Genomic DNA, 19,994 nt, shown 5'->3' with positions numbered 1-19,994 from the left:
CGTGCCCAGGAACACAGCAAGCCAAATGCTGCCCTCGAGGGCCAGGCTATTAGATCTGCCTCTTCACCTGGTGTGCCAGGGCAGAGATGAGTTCTGCCAAGCCATCTGCTCTGAAGGCCTGGAAACACATGGATTCAGGACTCCTGGGGAAGAAGGTGGAAATGGGGAGGGTCATATGAACTAAAGAAAACTCTCTAACCCGAGAGTCAAAAAATCTAGGCATTGGCCCTGGCTCTGTGTGACCTAGGGCAAGTCACGTCACCTCTTTGGGCCTCACTCTCCTCATCTATACCACAAGGACTTGGACTAGATCTTTAGGGGGTCTCACAGCTTGAATTCAGTATCTGGTTGGTGGAAAGGAGTAGGGAACAAGGAGAGTCACTGAGAAACCTGGGTGGGCGCCGGGGCACAGGCTGGCAGAAGCTGGGGAAGACTCCTTAGCCACCCCACCTCTGCCTTCAGCAAGAACTTGCTCGGCAGCCTGCTCGAGGCACCAAGGAAAGGGGAGTGTTTCCAGATGAATGCCGTTGGCCCTCTGTATCTGTGGGTTCCACATCCGTGGATTCAACCAACCACAGATTGAAAATATTCAGAAAAAAAAAAAAATTCACAACGTTCCAAAAAGGAAAACTTGAATTTGCTGTGTGCCAGTACTATGTGGAATCCATGTGAATGGAGTGAGGTGTAAGCATTGTGTTTGGTGTTATAGGTAATCTAGAGATGATTTGAAGTACACAGGAGGATGTGCGTAGGTTATATGCAAACTCACCATTTTATATAAAAGACCTCAGCATATGTGGATTTGGTATCCACTGGACGTGCAGAACCAATCCCCCATGGTTACTGAGGGACGACTGTACATCTCTGAGGGTGCGGGAGAGGATACTTCCCAGGCCCCCGAGACCCTACACAATGTCTACTGGTGTTTATGATCCTTTCTAGGGCCCACCTCCCAATTTCCATTTGGTTTCCTCCTAGCAGATTTAGAGAATTTCCCGTATCCTCATGATCATCATCTGTGAACTTGAAGTTGGCTTTCAAATCCGATCTCATCCCCCATACACCTTCTCTTTGAACTACCTAGGCCTGCAGCTCCTGTCTCTGGTGATTTTATTCAATTATGGTCTCTGTGCTGGTGCTCTAGGTGAGGGTGAAGTGCCTCATTTCCACCTCTTTTTATCTTTGGATTCTGGCTATGAAGCTGAAGCCTTGTCACTCTCTGGCTGGAGAAAGAAGCTGCAAAGACAAGCTCTATCTCTCCATATCCCCCCACTCCAGCCTTCTCTGAGGACTCAGAATCTGAGGGATGGGGCCCCTTCCTTGCAGGCGATGGCACTGCCTGTTCCTCAAAGATGTGGCCTTATCAGGAGAGTGGACAAGGAAAAGAAAGAAGGAGCTGACAGAGTAAGAGGAGAGAGAGCAGGAGCTGGAGGTGGGGGGGTGAAGCGGAAGGTGGGGGGAGAATTCTCTTTTGTCAAACACAGGAATGGGGCAGAGGACCCCCTGAGGAAAGAGGAGGGGAAACAGCTGGACATCAGAAGGAATGAGAAGTCTGATTGGTCGCAGGCCTGGCCAACTCCTTGCCCTCCCCCGGGCACCACTGTCTAACCCAAGCCCCAGTTCAGACAGCCTCCACCAGAGTCCCCACCTTTCTGGAAGCTGCAGGGCTCTCCATCCAGGATCCAGAAGCATTGAAGGGGTAAGGCTCAAGGTTGAGGCCTCTGGCCATCGGTGTGCAAATGAGGGCAAAGTGTTTGGCTGGGGCAGGGATTGGGAAGGGAAAATGAAGAGAGTTTAGGCCTCTGGCCAAAGAAGTTGGACAAGACTTTTGGGTGGGCACTAAACTGTCTTAGAAATTTTTTTTTTGAGATTATGTAATTCGTTTGGGGTGAGGTATGGGAGGTAAGGTGAAGAAACACCTCTTGCTACTGCTAGAGGCTTGCCCCCTTGCCCAGCTAAAATTAAGAAAGGGTGGGGAGGTTAACTGGGCATGGTAACACACGCCTGTAGTCCCAGCTACTTGGGAGGCTGAGGCAGGAGGACTGCCTGAGCCCAGGAGGTTAAGGCTTCAGTGAGCTGAGATCATGCCATAACACTCCAGGCTGGGCAACAGAGTGACACCGTCTTAAAAATAGAAAATAAAATAAAAATTAAAAGATAAAAAAAATTTTAAAAGAAAGAAAGGGGGAGAGTCTACTAGAAACTTGTGCAGCTAGCTTTGGGGAGGGCTGTGTTAAGCCTACACTGGGTATGACTGTTGTATACACTTATGCCTGGATACAACACCACACCACATGCATTTCCTGACCCGTCTATACATATACGAACTACATGAACATTTGTACTCACATGCATATCACATACATACGCAGGCATCTGTGTGCACACACACACAAATATACACAGGTATCTAAGGAAATTTCCAGATGCGTACACACTCATGCAATCACACACAAAGAACTCTTGTATCTGTAATAATCTGTTTCTAAAAAGCTGCATTTAGAAGTATATTTCATAAACTAACATTCTTTTTTACATTGTATGTTTCATTGTAAGTCCATGTCTCCTAAAGAGACTAGGTGCTCCTAGGAAGGGCTGTGCCTCATTCATTCTGTACCCACAGAGACAAGTCCTGTGCCTGGAACTCAATAGACACCCATAAATGTTTGTTGAGCAAATGCATGAATGGATGATCTTTATAAAAAACCACAAGAGTCAACTGGGCGCGGTGGCTCACACCTGTAATTCCAGCACTTTGGGAAGCCAGGGTGGGTGGATCACCTAAGGTCAGGAGTTCAAGACCAGCCTGGCCAATATGGTGAAACCCCTTCTCTACTAAAAATACAAAAATTAGCCAGGCATGGTGGGTGCCTGTAATCCCAGCTACTCAGGAGGCTGAGGCAGGAGATTCGCTTGAACCCAGAAGGCGGAGGTTGCAGTGAGCCAAGATCGCACCACTGCACTCCAGACCGGGAAACAAGAATGAAACTTCGTCTCAAAAAAACAAACAAACAAAAAGACCCCATAAGATTCTTTGATGTTGACATTCTCTAAATCGAGCTTAGTGACTAGCAGTCATGTTCTGAGCATGGGGTTGTTTAAGAGAGGACATCTGTGTGCATGCACCAGTGTGTGCCTCGTTTGTAAACAAGGGGACTCTTGTGAATGTGTCTGTGTTGAGATGTGTCTGCACATGCCTCTGTGAGTGAATATCAGTGTTTGGGTGAGCGTGTAAAAACACTCAAGTGGGGCGGTGGAGGGAGGGGGCTGCTAGGAGATACCCCCCAAGACATAGTCCCAGCTGGTAGGGAATTTGTGCATGTGATGAGAGCACTGAGTCTGCAAGTGTGGGGGTGGGAAGTGGAGTAAATCTGCGAGCCATTCCCACAACCCTTGGAGAGCCTGTCCCTCAGATCGCTGCCCTTCCTCGTGCCCACTTGGCAGGACCAGCCGCTGAAGGGATTCTCAGTCCCATCTGACTCCCCATGAGGCTCCTGGCTTTCCTGAGTCTGCTGGCCTTGGTGCTGCAGGAGACAGGGACAGCTTCTCTCCCAAGGAAGGAGAGGAAGAGGAGAGAGGAGCAGATGCCCAGGGAAGGCGATTCCTTTGAAGTTCTGCCTCTGCGGAATGATGTCCTGAACCCAGACAACTATGGTGAAGTCATTGACCTGAGCAACTATGAGGAGCTCACAGATTATGGGGACCAACTCCCCGAGGTGAGGGACACAGCAGACCAACTACATTCCCTGCATGACACTGGGAGTCAGAGGCCAGGGCCCTCCCACCTGCCCCAAAGTGCAGGTGTCTCCAGCCTCCACCTCTTTTTCTGTGAGGTGGAAATTCTTATCCCTCCATAGGGACTTGTCACTTAGATGATACTAAGAAACAGGACACAAACCTGGGACTTCTCCTTCTTCAAAAGTCATACTTGCCTCCCCCTGCCAAAGCTATGTCTCACTGGGGGAGGGGTTCGCAATGTCCTCATCATATTCTCTAGGAAATAAAAGTGCCACATCCCCCATCTCTTTTCTGAAACTGTCCTCCAGTCTGAAGTTCTTTCCCAGGCCCTCTTGGCCTTCACTGCAGCAGCGTGGGGTGCAAGCCCAGAAGTCCCTACTCGATTGTGCGTGAGCCTGGTCGGTGTGGAGCAGGGGAAGAGTGCCGGCCTGGGAAATCGGGAGAGCAGGTTCTGTCTCTGCCTTGACCACCTGCTGGCTCTTTGATCCTCATCCCTCTCCTCTCTGGGCCCCAGTTTCTTCATCCATAGGATGGACATGCTGGACCTGATGCTCTGTCAGGTCCCCTTTTTGCACAGTCTTTCTGCTATCCTTCCCTCCTCCTCCTCCACAGTGACTCTTTGCTGGTTTGAAATCCATCACTGAGGTTCCCAGAGTCCAAAGTTAAGTCCCTTTTTTGCAAAAGCTGGGCTACTGTGTACTCTGTGCTACATCTCCAGGTTAAGATGACTAGCCTCGCTCCTGCAACCAGCATCAGTCCCACCAAGAGCACTACGGCTCCAGGGACACCCTCATCAAACCCCACGATGACCAGACCTACTACAGCAGGGCTGCTACTGAGTTCCCAGCCCAACCATGGTAAGTGCACAGTCACATGGTCGCAATATCCCTAGGTCATAGGCCAAGCAGCTGTGACCCAGCACCAGGGGGTACCAAAGTGGAACGTGGTTGGGGTTGGGGCATGGAGGGTCAGGGCTACCCTTACTAGCAGGGAGAGAAGGGGAAATAGCCACAGTAAGAACAGGAAAAAAGAATTCAAAGACAGGCACTGGCTGTCCCTAATACTTTTGCCTGAATGTACAAGTTGAGTAAGAAGCAAAGAAAGGCAAGAACTCCCTTATGCCCTAGCAAAGCCACCCTGCCTTAATTAATAGCATGACGGGGGAAGCAGGTTGAGTGGTAATTAGATTACAGACAATTAAAAGCCTGTAGAGAAGAATAACTAACTTTGTGGCTGTCACTTGGCATGGGAGCAAATGAAGCAGTCACACTGCTTTTCAGCTTCAAAGTCCCTCCTCAGCAGCTCTCTTTCCTTCCCTGATGCCCTCCTGGAGGCTGCGGCTGGCATCCCTGGCAGTGAGGCCTCAGCAATCTGCTGGAAATCAGAAGTGGGCAGAGGAGGGGTGAAGTTCATTCTGGACCTGCTTGCCCGCAGTTTCCCTGTTCTCTTCTTGGGATGTTTGCCTTGGGTGGACCTGGGGTATTGGGGCATTGGCAGGAAAACCATTCAGTCAGGAATCCATGACCTCTCAGAACTACAGTCTCAGGCTTAAAGAGGCCATAAAGGGCCTCAGCTGAATCCACCATTCAAAGCCTCAGGATAAGAAAGATGCTGGGGCCCCTCTGCTCTACCCACTCCTGCTGGTCACTGCTGGCAGAGAAGAGCTCCTTAATCTGGGGGCTGTGTCACTGCTACCAGAGTTATTCCTTGAGTTGAGCTAAACTGGTCTCTCAGTAATCTCTGTGCCTTGTGATAGCAAGTGACAGAAACCACCTGCGCTATTCAGTTGTACGATCCAATAAAGTCTCCCCAACTACTTGGGGTGGCTGACCTGGCCTAACCTCATGACCCGTGGGTACAGAGACAGGGTCATGGACAGAACAGGAGAGGGCTGCTTCCCAAAGAAAAATTAGCATGCTGATGCCATAAGAAGGGGAAGTGGTTGCTGGGTAGGCACTGTACTCCACCTTGGTTCTATTGTGCTTCTTGGAGCCACACAGAACATGTCTAATTTCTCTTCCCCAAGGCAGATGGCAGAGCCAGCAACCACTGGCCATCCCACTTAATTCTGTCTTTACTTTTTGGGACCAGAGAGGAATCCTGTGGAAAAGAGACCAAGGGATTTCCTAGAAACACCCACATAGGCCCAGGAAAATGTACACAGAACCAGGGTCTGCTGAAAGTATAAAAGGGCTTGGGCTGGGTAGTAACTGAGGATGGACCTGCCTCTCTGGGGTAGAGGATAGAGTGACAGGGGAGCAGACAACAGCACTGTGTACATGGTGCCCATCAGTTCTGGGCAGCAACCCATAGGCTATCAAAAAGGCACAGATGGCCATGGTTCAGACACTCCCTGGGGCGAGGGCCATTGGCCCCAGAGGCTAAAGGGATCTCCCTTTGTTCTGTCTTCCACCTGGGCCAGGTCTGCCCACCTGCCTGGTCTGCGTGTGCCTCGGTTCCTCTGTGTATTGCGATGACATTGACCTAGAGGACATTCCTCCTCTTCCTCGGAGGACTGCCTACCTGTATGCACGCTTCAACCGCATCAGCCGTATCAGGGCCGAAGACTTCAAAGGGCTGAGTATGTAATGCCCTGGGAAAAGAGGAGTGGGGGCAGGCATATGCAGCCACCCTGCCACTAGGACAGTCACCAACACTGTGTTAGTGCCCCCCCATGTTAGCTCTTTCCTGTTGGCTCTCAGTCCCTCCAGCTGTCAAAGGGAAATAGCCCGAAGTCTCTAGAAGTCCCTTCCTTGAAGTATTTAGATGGTGGAAGGGACCTGTTTTTATTTGTTCTCCAAAAAGGTCTGGGAAGCTGGGAGGGGAGGGTATGATCTGCCAACATCTTCAGGATGTCCCAGCAGTGACAGCTGTGTGATCAGCTGGCCTCTGGGCAGGACAGTCTTAAATCTACTCTCCATGGCACTGATGCTGTTTACATGGTTGTTTGTGTGCTTTTAGCTTCTTTATGCCTTATGCCCTGCTTGAGACAGGAGACCTGGGCTCTGATCCAAATTCTACCACTAATTACCCAGAGCCTTTCCAGGCCTCACTGCCCTTTTGTTTAGACTCACAAGTGGAGGTGAGGTGGATCCAGGGATTCCTGGGCCTCTTGGTTCTTGCTTTCAAGAGGCTTCTTCTAAAGGATGCAAGATGGGCGGCCACTGCACAGGACAAAACTCCAGGGAGGGGCACTGAGGCATCCGAGGGCTTTTCCAAGGAGTCCTGGTTTATGTTATTTCCTCTGGTTTGGGCCTAGTGCAGGTGGAGAGCTGGTTAGAATCCCCTCATCTTGAGAGGGATGGAGCAAGGTGTGGAGACAGCTCCAACCTGGACAAGGAAAGACAGTGTGTTCTGGTTTCTCTCTTTGTTCTCCCCTAACCTCTCTCAGCAAAGTTGAAGAGGATTGACCTCTCCAACAACCTCATTTCCTCCATCGATAATGATGCCTTCCGCCTGCTACATGCCCTCCAGGACCTCCTCCTCCCAGAGAACCAGTTGGAAGCTCTGCCCGTGCTGCCCAGTGGCATTGAGTTCCTGGATGTCCGCCTAAATCGGCTCCAGAGCTCGGGGATACAGCCTGCGGCCTTCAGGGTGAGTCAAGGCCTTAGACCCACTATCTATCACCTCCACCACCCACCTCCACTACCACCCACCTCCACCACCTACCTCCACCACTCACCTCCACCACCACCCACCTCCACCACCTACCTCCACCACTCACCTCTACCACCACCTACCTCCACCACCACCCGCCTCCACCACTCACCTCCACCACCACCCACCTCCACCACCACCCACCTCCACCACCTACCTCCACCACTCACCTCTACCACCACCCACCTCTACCACCACCCACCTCCACCACCTACCTCCACCACCTACCTCCACCACTCACCTCCACCACCACCCACCTCCACCACCACCCATCTCCACCACCACCCACCTCCACCACCACCCACCTCCACCACCCACCTCTACCACCACCCACCTCCACCACCACCCACCTCCACCACCACCCACCTCCACCACCTACCTCCACCACCACCCACCTCCACCACCACCCACCTCCACCACCTACCTCCACCACTCACCTCCACCACCACCCACCTCCACCACCACCCACCTCCACCACCTACCTCTACCAGTCACCTCCACCACCACCCACCTCCACCTCTACCACCCACCTCCACCACTATCACCCACCTCTACCACCACCCACTTCCACATCTACCACCCACCTACCACCGCCACCACCACCACCTACCTCCACCACAACCACCTCCACCTCTACCACCCACCTCCACCTTCAGCACCAACCCCACCCCTACCACCACCCACCACCACCACCACCCACCTACACCACCTACCACTACCACCACTACCTACCTCCATCACCTACCACCACCACCATCACCACCCACCTCCACCTCCACCACACACCTCCACCACCTATCACCGCCACCACCACCACCTACCTCCACCACCACCCACCTCCACCTCTACCACCCACCTCCACCTCCAGCACCCACCTCCACCCCTACCACCACCCACCACCACCACCCACCTCCACCCACCTCCACCTCTACCACCCACCTCCACCTCCAGCACCCACCTCCACCCCTACCACCACCCACCACCACCACCACCCACCTCCACCACCTACCACCACCACCACTACATACCTCCATCACCTACCACCACCACCACCACCACCCACCTCCACCTCCACCACACACCTCCACCACCTATCACCGCCACCACCACCACCTACCTCCACCACCACCCACCTCCACCTCTACCACCCACCTCCACCTCCAGCACCCACCTCCACCCCTACCACCACCCACCACCACCACCACCCACCTCCATCACCTACCACCACCACCACCTACCTACCTCCACCACCACCACCCACCTCCACCACCACCACCACCCACCTCCACCACCACCACCACCACCACCTCCACCACCACCACCACCCACCTCCACCACCTACCACCACCACCACCACCACCTACCTCCACCACCACCACCCACCTCCACCACCACCACCACCCACCTCCACCACCTACCACCACCACCACCACCCACCTCCACCACCACCACCACCCACCTCCACCACCTACCACCACCACCACCACCCACCTCCACCACCTACCACCACCACCACCACCTACCTCCACCTCCACCACCACCACCCACTTCCACCACCTACCACCACCACCACCACCTACCTCCACCACCACCACCCACCTCCACCTCCACCACCTACCTCCACCACCACCACCACCACCACCACCTACCTCCACCACCACCTACCACCCACCTCCACACACCACCACCCACCTCCACAAACCACCACCCACTTCCACCTCCACCACCCACCTCCACCACCACCACCCACCTCCACCACCACCACCCACCTGCACCTCTACCACCCACCTCCACCTCTATCACCACCCACCTCCACCTCTGCCACCTCTACCACCCACCTGCACCTCCACCTCCACCACCATCACCTGCCTCCACTGCCACCACCACCACCCACCTCCACTCCTACCACCCATATCCACCACCACCACCCACCTGCACCACCCACCTGTACCCCCCACCTGCACTCCCACCACGCACCTCCACCACCACCACCCACTGTTTTCATCCTTTTAAATTTGCCATTTATTGATTCTTTCAGTTGCAAGAAACTGATTCTGACCCAAGAAAAGGCCATCCCAAGAACCTCCATGAATGGAAACAGTACTATCAGGCCTCATGGGCCTGTTACTGGCTGAGCATCCCTAACCTGAAATCCAGAATCCAAAAGGCTCCAATAAGCATTTCTTTTGAGCACTTTGTTGATGCTCAAAAAGTTTTGGGTTTTGGAGCATTTTGGATTTTGGATATTCAGATTTGGGATACTCAACCTGTACTGGGAATGGGGGTTCAGAAGTCCAGGTGGACAACTCTCTCTCCCTCTTTGGGACACACAGCCTCTTGTCTTGGCTTCTTTCTGTGCATCTGCTCAATTCACCTGTTTGCTCACCAGCATCCTCTGCACACTCACAGGTTCTGCTCCCTGAAAACATACACGTGAGTTTGGCTTGGAATAGTGCTGATTCTGGCCCTAATTCTACGTATCCCTTTATTTCCAAAACCCTTCAGTAAGTGACTGATGAATCATTGTCTTTCTATGATCAAATACTCAAGAGAGGCTTTTGTTGTTGTTGTTTTGAGACAGATCTGGCTCTGTCGCCCAGGCTGGAATGCAGTGTGGCATGATCTCGGCTCACTGCAACCTCTGCCTCCCATGTTCAAGCAATTCTCCTGCCTCGGCCTCCTGAGTAGCTGGGATTACAGGCATGCACCACCATGCCCGGCTAGTTTTTGTATTTTTAGTAGAGATGGGGTTTCACCATGTTGGCCAGGCTGGTCTCGAACTCCTGACCTCAGGTGATCTGCCCACCTTGGCCTCCCGAAGAGCTGGGATGGCAGGCGTGAGCCACTGTGCCTGTCCAAGAGAGACTATTTGATTGGTCATTGGCTGGCCAGTTTTGATGGGAAGGGCTAAGTTGTATGACACAAATATGCCCACTGGGGCAGCCCATTCAATAGGGCTAGGAAGAGCCCTGGGTGTGTTCGCCCATGTGCTGTCTCTCTTTCTCTCTCTGTCTCTCAAGTAGTAGAATCAATTACACAATCTAATTCCTATTTAGAAGCATCAAATAAACCAAATTAGACTTGCATTTTTGAAATAGGATGAGAGCACAGAGGCACACCTGCTCGCCCTCTTGCCCTGCCCTCCCCAGTGCCTTCCACCCTCTCAGCCTTCTCCTGTCTGCAGTGGTCTTTGAGGGAGTTTTACAGAACAGCGTCACTACCACTGTTGTGGTGGAAGAGCACTAGACTGGGAATCAGAAGCCGGCCACGTGACCCCGGGCCTCAGTTTTTTGGTCTCAAAGAATGGGATTGCATGATCCCTGAAGTTCCCCACTGCTCAGCCTCAGCAACATGCCAGCTGTCTCCATATTAGGAGGTGCTGCTTTGCCTTGACTCAGAGCTGTTTTCTCAGCCCAGGATAAGGCCTGGGCTTTGGAGCCACAGAGACCTGGGTTTGTGCGAGAGTCACCTGACCTCTCTGACCTTGTTTTCTCATCTGCAAAATGAGGGTAATAATACCTGCTTGACACAGCTGCTGGAGGGTTAAATAAGATAGCATTTTACAAAGAGAACAGGAGGGTTAGATATGCATAGTAGATGCTCCATAAATGGTAACTATCATTTTTATTTGCTCCCTGAGCCCTGCTGAAGGCTTGTCTCTTCCCAAACCTTTCTCTGATTAACACTGTCTAATTCTGAGAGCACGGTCCCATGCACACACTGTGTACCTCTCTGTGCCTGAGGTTCTCATTCTGCTGGTCTGGCTGTCTCCCGAGTGTCTGCTCTGTACCTGCTCCTCACCCAGAGCATGGACGATAAACAGAGCATGGAGGATGGAAGTTAGATACCAGGGAGCAGGTCATGCCAGTGAGAGGCATGAGGCTTAGGCAGCTGTGGGGTCTCCTTTATTGGAGGGTTTATTGGAGACATTGATTGGGAGGTCTTGTTTAGATAATTGTCCGTGGCCCCAGGTTTAGCATTTGGAGACTTGTCATTGGGGAAAGTCCCTTCTGATAGCAGAGAAGTTGAAGCAGAGCGGAAATGTCCCCTGGTCCTCCCTTCTACCCTGTCCCTGCCCCTCCCCTGCACTACCCAGTGTCATTACCAGCTGATTAGCTCTTTCCTACTTCAGTGGCTGGCACCTTAATGGTAGCAGCTTTCCTCCTGCATCCAGTTGGAGTTAGTGTCTGTAAGATCCTTAAAGACCTGGGCAACCCCTGTGGCACCCAGCACAGAGCCTGGCGCATGGCTGAGGCTAAGTGAGCCCTGAGTGAACAAATGGGGCCACCTGTCTCTGGTCTCATAGCCCTCCTCACTGCCAGGGTCCAACAGGACCCACCAGCCTCCTACACTCTTTGCTTTCTCCACAGGCAATGGAGAAGCTTCAGTTCCTTTACCTGTCAGACAACCTGCTGGATTCTATCCCGGGGCCTTTGCCCCTGAGCCTGCGCTCTGTACACCTGCAGGTAAGGAGCCCCACCCAGAGCAAGGGTGATAAACAGCATGGAGGATGGAAGTTAGATACCAGGAGCAGGTCGTGGCAGAGAGAGGCATGAGGCTTAGGCAGCTGTGGGGTCTCCTTGATTGGAGGGTTTATTGGAGACAAGGATTGGGAGGTCTTGTCTAAATAGTTGTCCATGACCCCAGTTTGATTTTCTCCATTTTTTCTTTTTAAAACACTTTCTCTCCCTCCACCGTTTTATTTTATCTCACCCAACTGCTTTTCCTTCTCTCTTTTTCCTACCCTCTGTCTCTTTCCTTCCCTTCAGTCCTTCCCTCCTTCCTCTCTCCCCTTCTCTTCCTCTTCATCTGTGCCCTCTCTCTCCATCCATCCCCCCTGGGGCTCCTCTTCTCACCCTCGTTGTGTGGCTTTGGCCCTAGATGCTTCAGTTTCTCCCGTTGCACCAGAGCAGGCAGAGCTGGTAGGGACAGCTGATGTGAGCCTTTGGTGCTGCTTAAGGGGCAGAGCCTCTTGGTGAGGCTCAGCTGGTATGTGTTCTTCCCAGAATAACCTGATAGAGACCATGCAGAGAGACGTCTTCTGTGACCCCGAGGAGCACAAACACACCCGCAGGCAGCTGGAAGACATCCGCCTGGATGGCAACCCCATCAACCTCAGCCTCTTCCCCAGTGCCTACTTCTGCCTGCCTCGGCTCCCCATCGGCCGCTTCACCTAGCTCGGAGCCCTTCCACTCCTCCCAGGTAAGAGCCCTCCAAGGACCACGCAGGCATGGGCCTCCAGCCATAAAGCCCAATTCCTTATCTTTAAACAGTGATCTTTAGCCCAGGCATTAATCAACCTCTCGATCCCTTGCAAAAATCACACACATGCACACGCATGCATACACACACACACTCATGTACTGAAATGTCTTTCAGTAGCCAAATTTGCATTTCTCCATCTTCTTTCCTTGACACTTATGGCTCCTGGCTCAGAAAATAGCAGTGTCTGCAGTGGAGCTCTTTTCCATATTCCCCATCTCTTGCACCCACACAGAATGCCAAGAAAGCTGTGGGAGAGGAAGAGGGGGAGGAGGAAGAGAAGGAAGAAGTGGGGAAGAGGAGAGCAGTGATGTGCTGGGGCCAGCTCTTACTACTTGCAGGAACCGATTACTAAATTTTCCAGAATTTTGCAAGTCAGTTGTTAAACACAGCCATTATGAAAAATTAAATTATATAAACTCACAATTAAATATATTATATTGAAAACAAATGTAATAATTATTCAAAAATCATCATTTTTCAATTAGTTTACTATATTTCACTATTAACCGTGCCCTTGAAGTTATTTCTGTCCATGGTATCTGTATGGGGGAAACTCTAGATAATGGTGTGCTACTGGGCATCTCTTCCAGCTCCTCATTCAGTGACATCATATCGGTGGTTTAAAATGGGCCATGGTAGGGGTATTTACACTACAGAAATTGGTAAACACTACAAATTGGGATTTCCTTTTTTGAGAGCTGACTGTAAAATGTTTGCCTGCATACCACTGAGGAGAAAGAATAGCTACTTAAACCAGCTCCCCCTACCTGCACACCATCCTACTGGGGCTGAGGTAGGTAAGATTTCTATAGGGCATTCCTTCATTTCCTGCTCTTCTGAGGCCAGGGCCTCCTGTTAGATTTGGAGGGAGCCATTCATAAGGATGGAGAACTGACACGAATCTTCACCCAGATGCGCTTCTTGTAGCACTTACCTACTCCCTGGCTCGCTGGCCAGTCTCTTGAGCGTGGTTGGCTCAGCCAGCTGGGCTGGTTCCTGGCCACTGGGGTTTCCATCCTTCCCATTCGCTCCTGCATGTTCGACCACCAGAGGGCAGCCTTGTGCAAAGATAAATACAAATAGCAATTACTTACCTTCTGCCTTTTGGATCCTGGGCAGGGGCTACTATGCTGGAAGGATGGGAAGAAGGGCAACTATCATGTAGCCAATGATTTGTTCCTTGAGTTAGAAGGGAGAGGAGGAGATGCCACCCTTCTCCTGACGGTTATAAGGAGGCTTTGGGCAAGGGGTATGTGATGGACGGGCTGTTGGCCTCAGGCCTCACGCTAAGGCATGAGAGAGGGATGAGGCAGGGAATTCACTTACTCACGCAGGAGGATCTTATGGAGCACCCACTGCTACGTGGTGATAAGATGGTACGCAACAGAAACATATTCCTTTTCCTCAGAGAGCTTAGAATTTAGTGCAAAAGACAGGTGTGAAACAAATAAGCACACCAATAACCATGCTATTCAACTCATAAAAGTGCTGTAAAGGGTATGTAGAGAATGCTATGAATGCTTACAAGAGGAGGACCCAACTTAGGGGTCCAGAAGATCTTGCCCAACTGATGTTTAAGCTGAAACCCAAAGGAGTGGGAGTTAGCCAGGCAATGAGTTGCCAAGGAAACTATTCAAGGTCCCTGGTGGTCCCCGAGTCTGGAGGGACAGGTGTTTCTTGTGGGCCACGTGGAAAGGAATCCACGTATCTGCCTCCCCCCACCTCACTGTGCACTTGGATCCTCACGGCGGTCCTGTAAACAGCCAAGTCAGAAATTATTATTCACATTCTTCAGATGGAGAGATGGAGAACTAGAGACCAATCACTGACCCCAGTTCACACGGGTGACTCAGGATTGGACCAGGACTCAACACACAGGCTACAGACTGGCAGTGGGAAGTCTTGAAGGTGGTGGGAGGTGACTTCATGCCGTCATGGTACCTACCCTCACTCCCAGGGAATCTAGGATTCCAGCGCACCTGGCCCCAGGGAAGGACGGGGAAGGCAGTGAGCCAAGGGCTCCTTGACTTTCAGAGCAGCAGAGCTGTCACTGGCCCTTCCTCTCCTTTGCCTCCTCTTTCTGTCTTCCAAGAGTTTGTTACAGCGGAATCTCTCTCTGTCTCTCTCTCTCTCTGTGTGTGTGTGTGTGTGTTTTCTGTCTCTCTCTCTGTTTCTCTGTTTCATCCACCAATCCTATCCCCTTCCATATCCAATATCCCGTTCCATATCCTGCTTTATTGGATTATGACAAGGCCTAGGCATGCAACAGCTGAAAGCCTAAAGTTCTCCAAATGCAAGAGACCCTGGATTGAGGAATCCAATTTTCTTTTTCTTTTTTTTTTTTTTGAGATGGAGTTTCACTCTTGTTGCCCAGGGGGGAGTGCAATGGCGTGATCTTGGCTCACCACAATCTCTGCCTCCCGGATTCAAGCAATTCTCCTGCCTCAGCCTCCTGAGTAGCTGGGATTACAGGCATGCACCACCACACCTGGCTAATTTTGTATTTTAAGTAGAGACAGGGTTTCTCCATGTTGGTCAGGCTGGTCTCGAACTCCTGACCTCAAGTGATCTGCCCGCCTCGGCCTCCCAAAGTGTTGGAATTACAGGTGTGAGCCACCACTCCTGGCCGAGGAATCCAATTTTTTCAAAAATCTAATTTAAAAAAAAAAAGGTTTTCCAGAACTGGGGCTTTTGGGTACTGGAAGCCACATCATTCCCACATGCCTCTCGGTTACTGTTTGCTGAATACAGAAAGTCACCTGGCTCCTGCTCTATTGTGGGACAGGGGATCTAACAATCCCTGGACTCCTGGAGTTTGCCAGACCTATAATAGAAGCTTTTCTGTGCAACAACTCATTTAATTCCAGCAAAAACCCTAGTGAGTAGGGATGCTCATCTTCAGACCGCAGATGAAGAAACAGGCTTCTGAAAGGGGAGAGGCCCAAACCCAAACAGCAAGAGAGTGGCAGAGGTAGGATTCAATCCGGGGTCCATCCAGCCAGAGTCTGAAGTCCTGCTCTCTGCCACACTCCAATGCAGACACGATTTTCAAGTTCCAATTAAAGGAGGCCAGCTCCAGAGAGTTTCTTTCCCGAGGCCATTGCTGCTCCGGGGGGGGTTCCCCAAGGGCCGCTGCCTCTGCAGCTGTCTCTTGGCTAATCCCCCATTTTTGGCTAGGGAAGCCCAAGGAATAGAAAGAATGCCCTTGTTGTCTGTCTCCCTGAAGAAATTCTAAACAGAGCATCTGTCCCTCTGCACCAGGGAGGGAAGGAGGAAGAGAGAGATGGGGAGAGACAGAGAGAGAGAAACCCCACAGCTGTTCCTTCTCGATCTTGATGTGAACAGCTAGGCCTCCTGTTTCTCAGGTACCTAAAGGGGTTAGGGTTGGGCAACTGGCAGGGAAGGCAGACAGCACCTCTTTAGCCAGAGTGAGGCCCTCCTGTCTTGTAGAATGGTAAAGATGGAGAGAATGACACAGAGCAGATGCAAGCCAGCCCTGAGAGAGTACAAAGGAAGGGAGTGAGAGGAGGGGCTGTGGGGTCCAGCCAGGCATGGCAGCCAGCTTGAGGGCCTCATGCCAGCCGGCAGTCTAGGTTTGCATCAAATCCACCTCCTCCAACACCAGACTTTCCTAACCTCACTCATCCAGGTCCTTTGTGGCCCAGCAGCAACTCATATTTGACCTTGGCAAGGGCACTTGCTCTGGGCGGCACCCTGGTGACTATTCTGCCAGCTCTGTGTGAAGGGGAGTGCCTCCCTCCTCTGGGGCACCCTGTGGCCTTCAGGAGGGTCTTGCCCTAACCTGTCCTATGAGTATCAGCGGGAGGAGGTCAAGGGGAAGAGGCCAGGGCCCCTCCTCTCCGTGAGAGAAAGGATGAGTTTTCAATGACCTCCCCCTCTGCCTGCCCCATTCTCAGCTCCAGGGTCCTGTTTTTCCGAAGGTTACCCAGCAAGGCCTAGGGCCAGAGGAGGCTCGTGGAGAAGGGAGGGTGGGAGGGGCTGCTGGAGAGGCTGGAGCTAAGTCTGTTTTAGGAGCCAAGGCCATTTCCCCACCCTGACCTTGCCTGGACTCCCTTCCTGCTTCCTTTTCTCTTTTGTCTCTTCCCTGGGAATAGTAATCTCTTACATTTCTGCTGTCAGTTTGCACTTCAGCAAGCTCTTTTACATATGGGACCTAATTTGGCAGTCCTAACAACTCTGTGAGGAAGGAATTATTATCCCTGCTTTTACTGATGAAAATGAGAGGCTAAGTACTTTGTCCCAGAGAACGATGACTTAACATAAACAATCTATAACAGAAAAAGAAAGATGGGCATGGGGGTGGAGCTGCAGTGACAGCCATCACTTCTTGGGACTTCTTGTCAGAGAAATGGGAAATCCCATCTCCAGCTCCTGGAGCAGAGGATGGGTGCCCCTACCACGTCCCCTCAAAATGCTTTGAAAAGCAAGGACTCGGGAGGGCATCACCCAGGCTAGAAAAAGGGGGGCTGCCTATGGAGCTTGAGTCCAGGGCCTGCCCCCACCAGGATCAAGGCCTGTATCCTTAGGAAGCACATGAGGTAATGAAGGTCTCAGCTCAGGAGAACCTTGGGGCTCAAAGACACATGGCCCCCCATCTCTGCCGCACCCCTACATGCCTGTGTCTGTGTCCTCCTTCCTTCTGGCCAGGACAGAGGCAGACAGACCAGACGGGGAGGTGGCCCCGGCTCTCCCCGCCCCCTCCCTGTCTAGCTGCCTCTCAGCTTTCTCCTCCCACCTCACCCGCCCCTCCCCTCTCCCCCACACTAGACACCAGCTCAATTTTGTCTCTCCTCTCTCTCAAGGTCATCTCTTGGACCAGCGGGCATCACATTCTCCAGCAGGCGCCATCTCACACGCCTCCCTCCTGTGGCCGCCGGCAGCATGGACAAAGGTCTCCATGCAGGGGGAGGAGGCCTGCTTCTTTCCCCACAGCTCTCACGTCTCCCTTCTCCCTGCGGGTGACAAAGAAGCCCAAGGACCACCTCCTTCCTGCCTCATTGTAATAAAATTCCCCACACTGAGGCCTTCTTGTCTTGAACCTGGCCTGTCCAGCCCTTCCAGATATGGCCAAACCCATGGCCTGGATGGGCTTGTGTACTTCCTTTCAAACGAGCCCACACAGAACGCCTGCTCTCCCCTTCCTCCCCTCTGCACTCCTTCTGCCTCCTTTTTCTCTATTCTCCTTCTGTGCTCAGGCACCACAGCAAATAGCTTTTTGTTTCCTCCTGGCACTACCAGTCCCAGCCCTGCCTTCAGGAATTCTTTTCTCTCTCTCTCTCTTTTTTTAAAAGACTGGGTCTCACTAGGTTACCTAGGCTGGTTTTGAACTCTTGGGCTCAAATGTTCACCTGCCTTAGCCTCCTGAGTCGCTGGGGTTGCAGATGTGTGCCACTGTACCGACTCCAGAATTCTTTTCTTTTGTGTCTAACACACAGTTCAGACACAGGAGGGAGTGGAAGTGTTTCTTGTTATGGCACCTGTAGAGGAACTGTGATGCAAGGGAGTGAGCACTGGAATGAGAGTCTGAAGACCTGAGTTTGACTACCCTATATCCTGATCACACCAGCACCTCACTCTGTCCTGGCCCCTTGGAGTTCCCTCACTCCAAATCTGTTGCTCAAAGCATATCCAAGCCCAGGGGGTGTGGGGCCTATCCCTATCTTATTACATTTCTAGTCTAAGAACAAAGACCCAACCCTCTCCTACTGTTCCCAGTAGCACAGACTACCATTGACAAAGAGGTATCAAATGGTAAAGGAGAAAAGGAAGGAAGTACAGAAAATACAGACACACAATCAGTCTAGTCTCACAAGTTGAGCTTTCTGAGCCCAGATCAACTATACCATGGCTTTAAAGCTTGCTTAGCTGCAGGCCTTCCTGACCCTTCTCTAGTCCATGCAGAAGAGAGAATAATCCAAGCTTTTCACGCCCTTTCTGACCCATCCTGAAACCAAAGGTAACGACCTTTGAATTGCACGTTGTCCATAATCAGTGTCCCCCAAGGATCACTGGGCAGTCTTAGGAGAGGTGCTTCCTCCCACAGAGAGGCCCCCTGCCTCCCAGGACAGGCTCCTGGAGCCCAACACCTCTGAGAGCTGCAGCACCTCTCTTGGAGATCTAAGAAATCCCTGAAGGAGGCTCGGCACAGTGGCTCACGTCTGTAATCCCAGCACTTTGGGAGGCCAAGCAGACAGATCACAAGGTCAGGAGTTCGAGACCAGTCTGACCAACGTGGTGAAACCCCGTCTCTACTAAAAATACAAAAAATAGCCGGGTGTGGTGGTGTGCGCTATAGTCCCAGCTACTCAGGAGGCTGAGGCAGGAGAATTGCTTGAACCTGGGAGGTGGAGGTTGCAGTAAGCCGAGATTGCACCACTGCACTCCAGCCTGGTGACAGAGCGAGACTGTGTCTCAAAAAAAACAAAAAAAAAAAAGAAAGAAAGAAAGAAAGAAATCCCTGAAGGAGCCATGTCCTGGGAGACAGGCAAGATGGCAGGTTTTAACCCTGCGGACATACAGTGGAAGATGAGCCTCTGCCCTTGAGGGAGTGTTGGAGGTGGAAGTGGGGGCATGAGAAATGGGGTGGGCAGAGAAGAGCAGGACCTCCCCCAGTGCATGAGGTCCTTGGCTCTAAATAATCCTGAAAAATACTAGCCCAGAAAGATGCAAACAGCCCCGATGCTGGGAATGTTCTGCAAAATAGGAAGGTGTTAAGCAGTTACCCAGATGTTTCAAGCTAAAGCATCCTGCAGAGGAGGAGGAAAAAAAAAGTCATCTTTTGGGACTCAAGTCTTCCAAATCAGCTGTGTGCTTGGGTTGTAATCACCTTGCCAATGTAGATGCTGCTCCTTTGAAGAAGTCAGTCTGAAAATAGGGTCCTTCTTAATGTCAGCAGATCAGTACATTATTCCTGCAGAGATGATAGGAAATGAAGACAGGAAGCTGTCAGAAAGTCAATATTTCAAAGGACCAAAGAGGCCTCAGGGTCCTTTGGTCCATGCACCTGTGTCTAGGCAGGGCTTTACCTAGTGCAGATGGTGATCTTCTCTGGTTTACGCCAGGGCCAGAAGTGCAGGCTGCAGAAAGCACCTGCCACCATCTGTAGGACATCATGCTAGCCCTACACATTACACACATCATCATGTTTCATCTCCATCGTAGCCTGATGAGGTGGGCGCTACCCCAATTTTACAGAAGGCAGACTTTGGGAGGCCGAGGCGGGCAGATCACCTAAGCTCAGGAGTTCGAGACCAGCCTGGCCAACATGGTGAAACCCTGTCTCTACTAAAAATACAAATATTAGGCAGGTGTAG

At 51.8% G+C, this 19,994-nt stretch overlaps 1 protein-coding gene across 1 annotated transcript; it reads left to right on the top strand.

Annotated features, from left to right (window-relative positions):
* The first annotated feature begins 1,516 nt into the window (after positions 1 to 1,516).
* OPTC (opticin) lies at positions 1,517 to 17,703 on the top strand. The gene is made up of 8 exons (XM_016936307.4): positions 1,517 to 1,699; positions 3,445 to 3,716; positions 4,457 to 4,595; positions 6,161 to 6,319; positions 7,130 to 7,332; positions 11,766 to 11,861; positions 12,402 to 12,597; positions 17,484 to 17,703. The coding sequence occupies exons 2-7, from the start codon at positions 3,486 to 3,488 to the stop codon at positions 12,570 to 12,572; spliced, it is 999 nt and encodes a 332-aa protein (XP_016791796.1). The 5' UTR covers positions 1,517 to 1,699; positions 3,445 to 3,485; the 3' UTR covers positions 12,573 to 12,597; positions 17,484 to 17,703.
* Positions 17,704 to 19,994: the final 2,291 nt, after the last annotated feature.

This window comes from Pan troglodytes, chromosome 1 (genome assembly GCF_028858775.2).
Source record: "Pan troglodytes isolate AG18354 chromosome 1, NHGRI_mPanTro3-v2.0_pri, whole genome shotgun sequence".
Lineage (NCBI taxonomy): Eukaryota > Metazoa > Chordata > Mammalia > Primates > Hominidae > Pan > Pan troglodytes.
The sequence above is the reverse complement of the archived record's forward strand: the minus strand, read 5'-3'. Positions and strand labels throughout refer to the sequence as shown.

Coding starts and splice junctions, on each gene's coding strand:
- OPTC (XM_016936307.4), top strand. CDS start 3,486: ATGAGGCTCCTGGCTTTCCTGAGTCTGCTGGCCTTGGTGCTGCAGGAG. Junction 7,333..11,765: donor TACAGCCTGCGGCCTTCAGG/GTGAGTCAAGGC, acceptor CTTTCTCCACAG/GCAATGGAGAAGCTTCAGTT. Junction 11,862..12,401: donor TGCGCTCTGTACACCTGCAG/GTAAGGAGCCCC, acceptor TGTTCTTCCCAG/AATAACCTGATAGAGACCAT.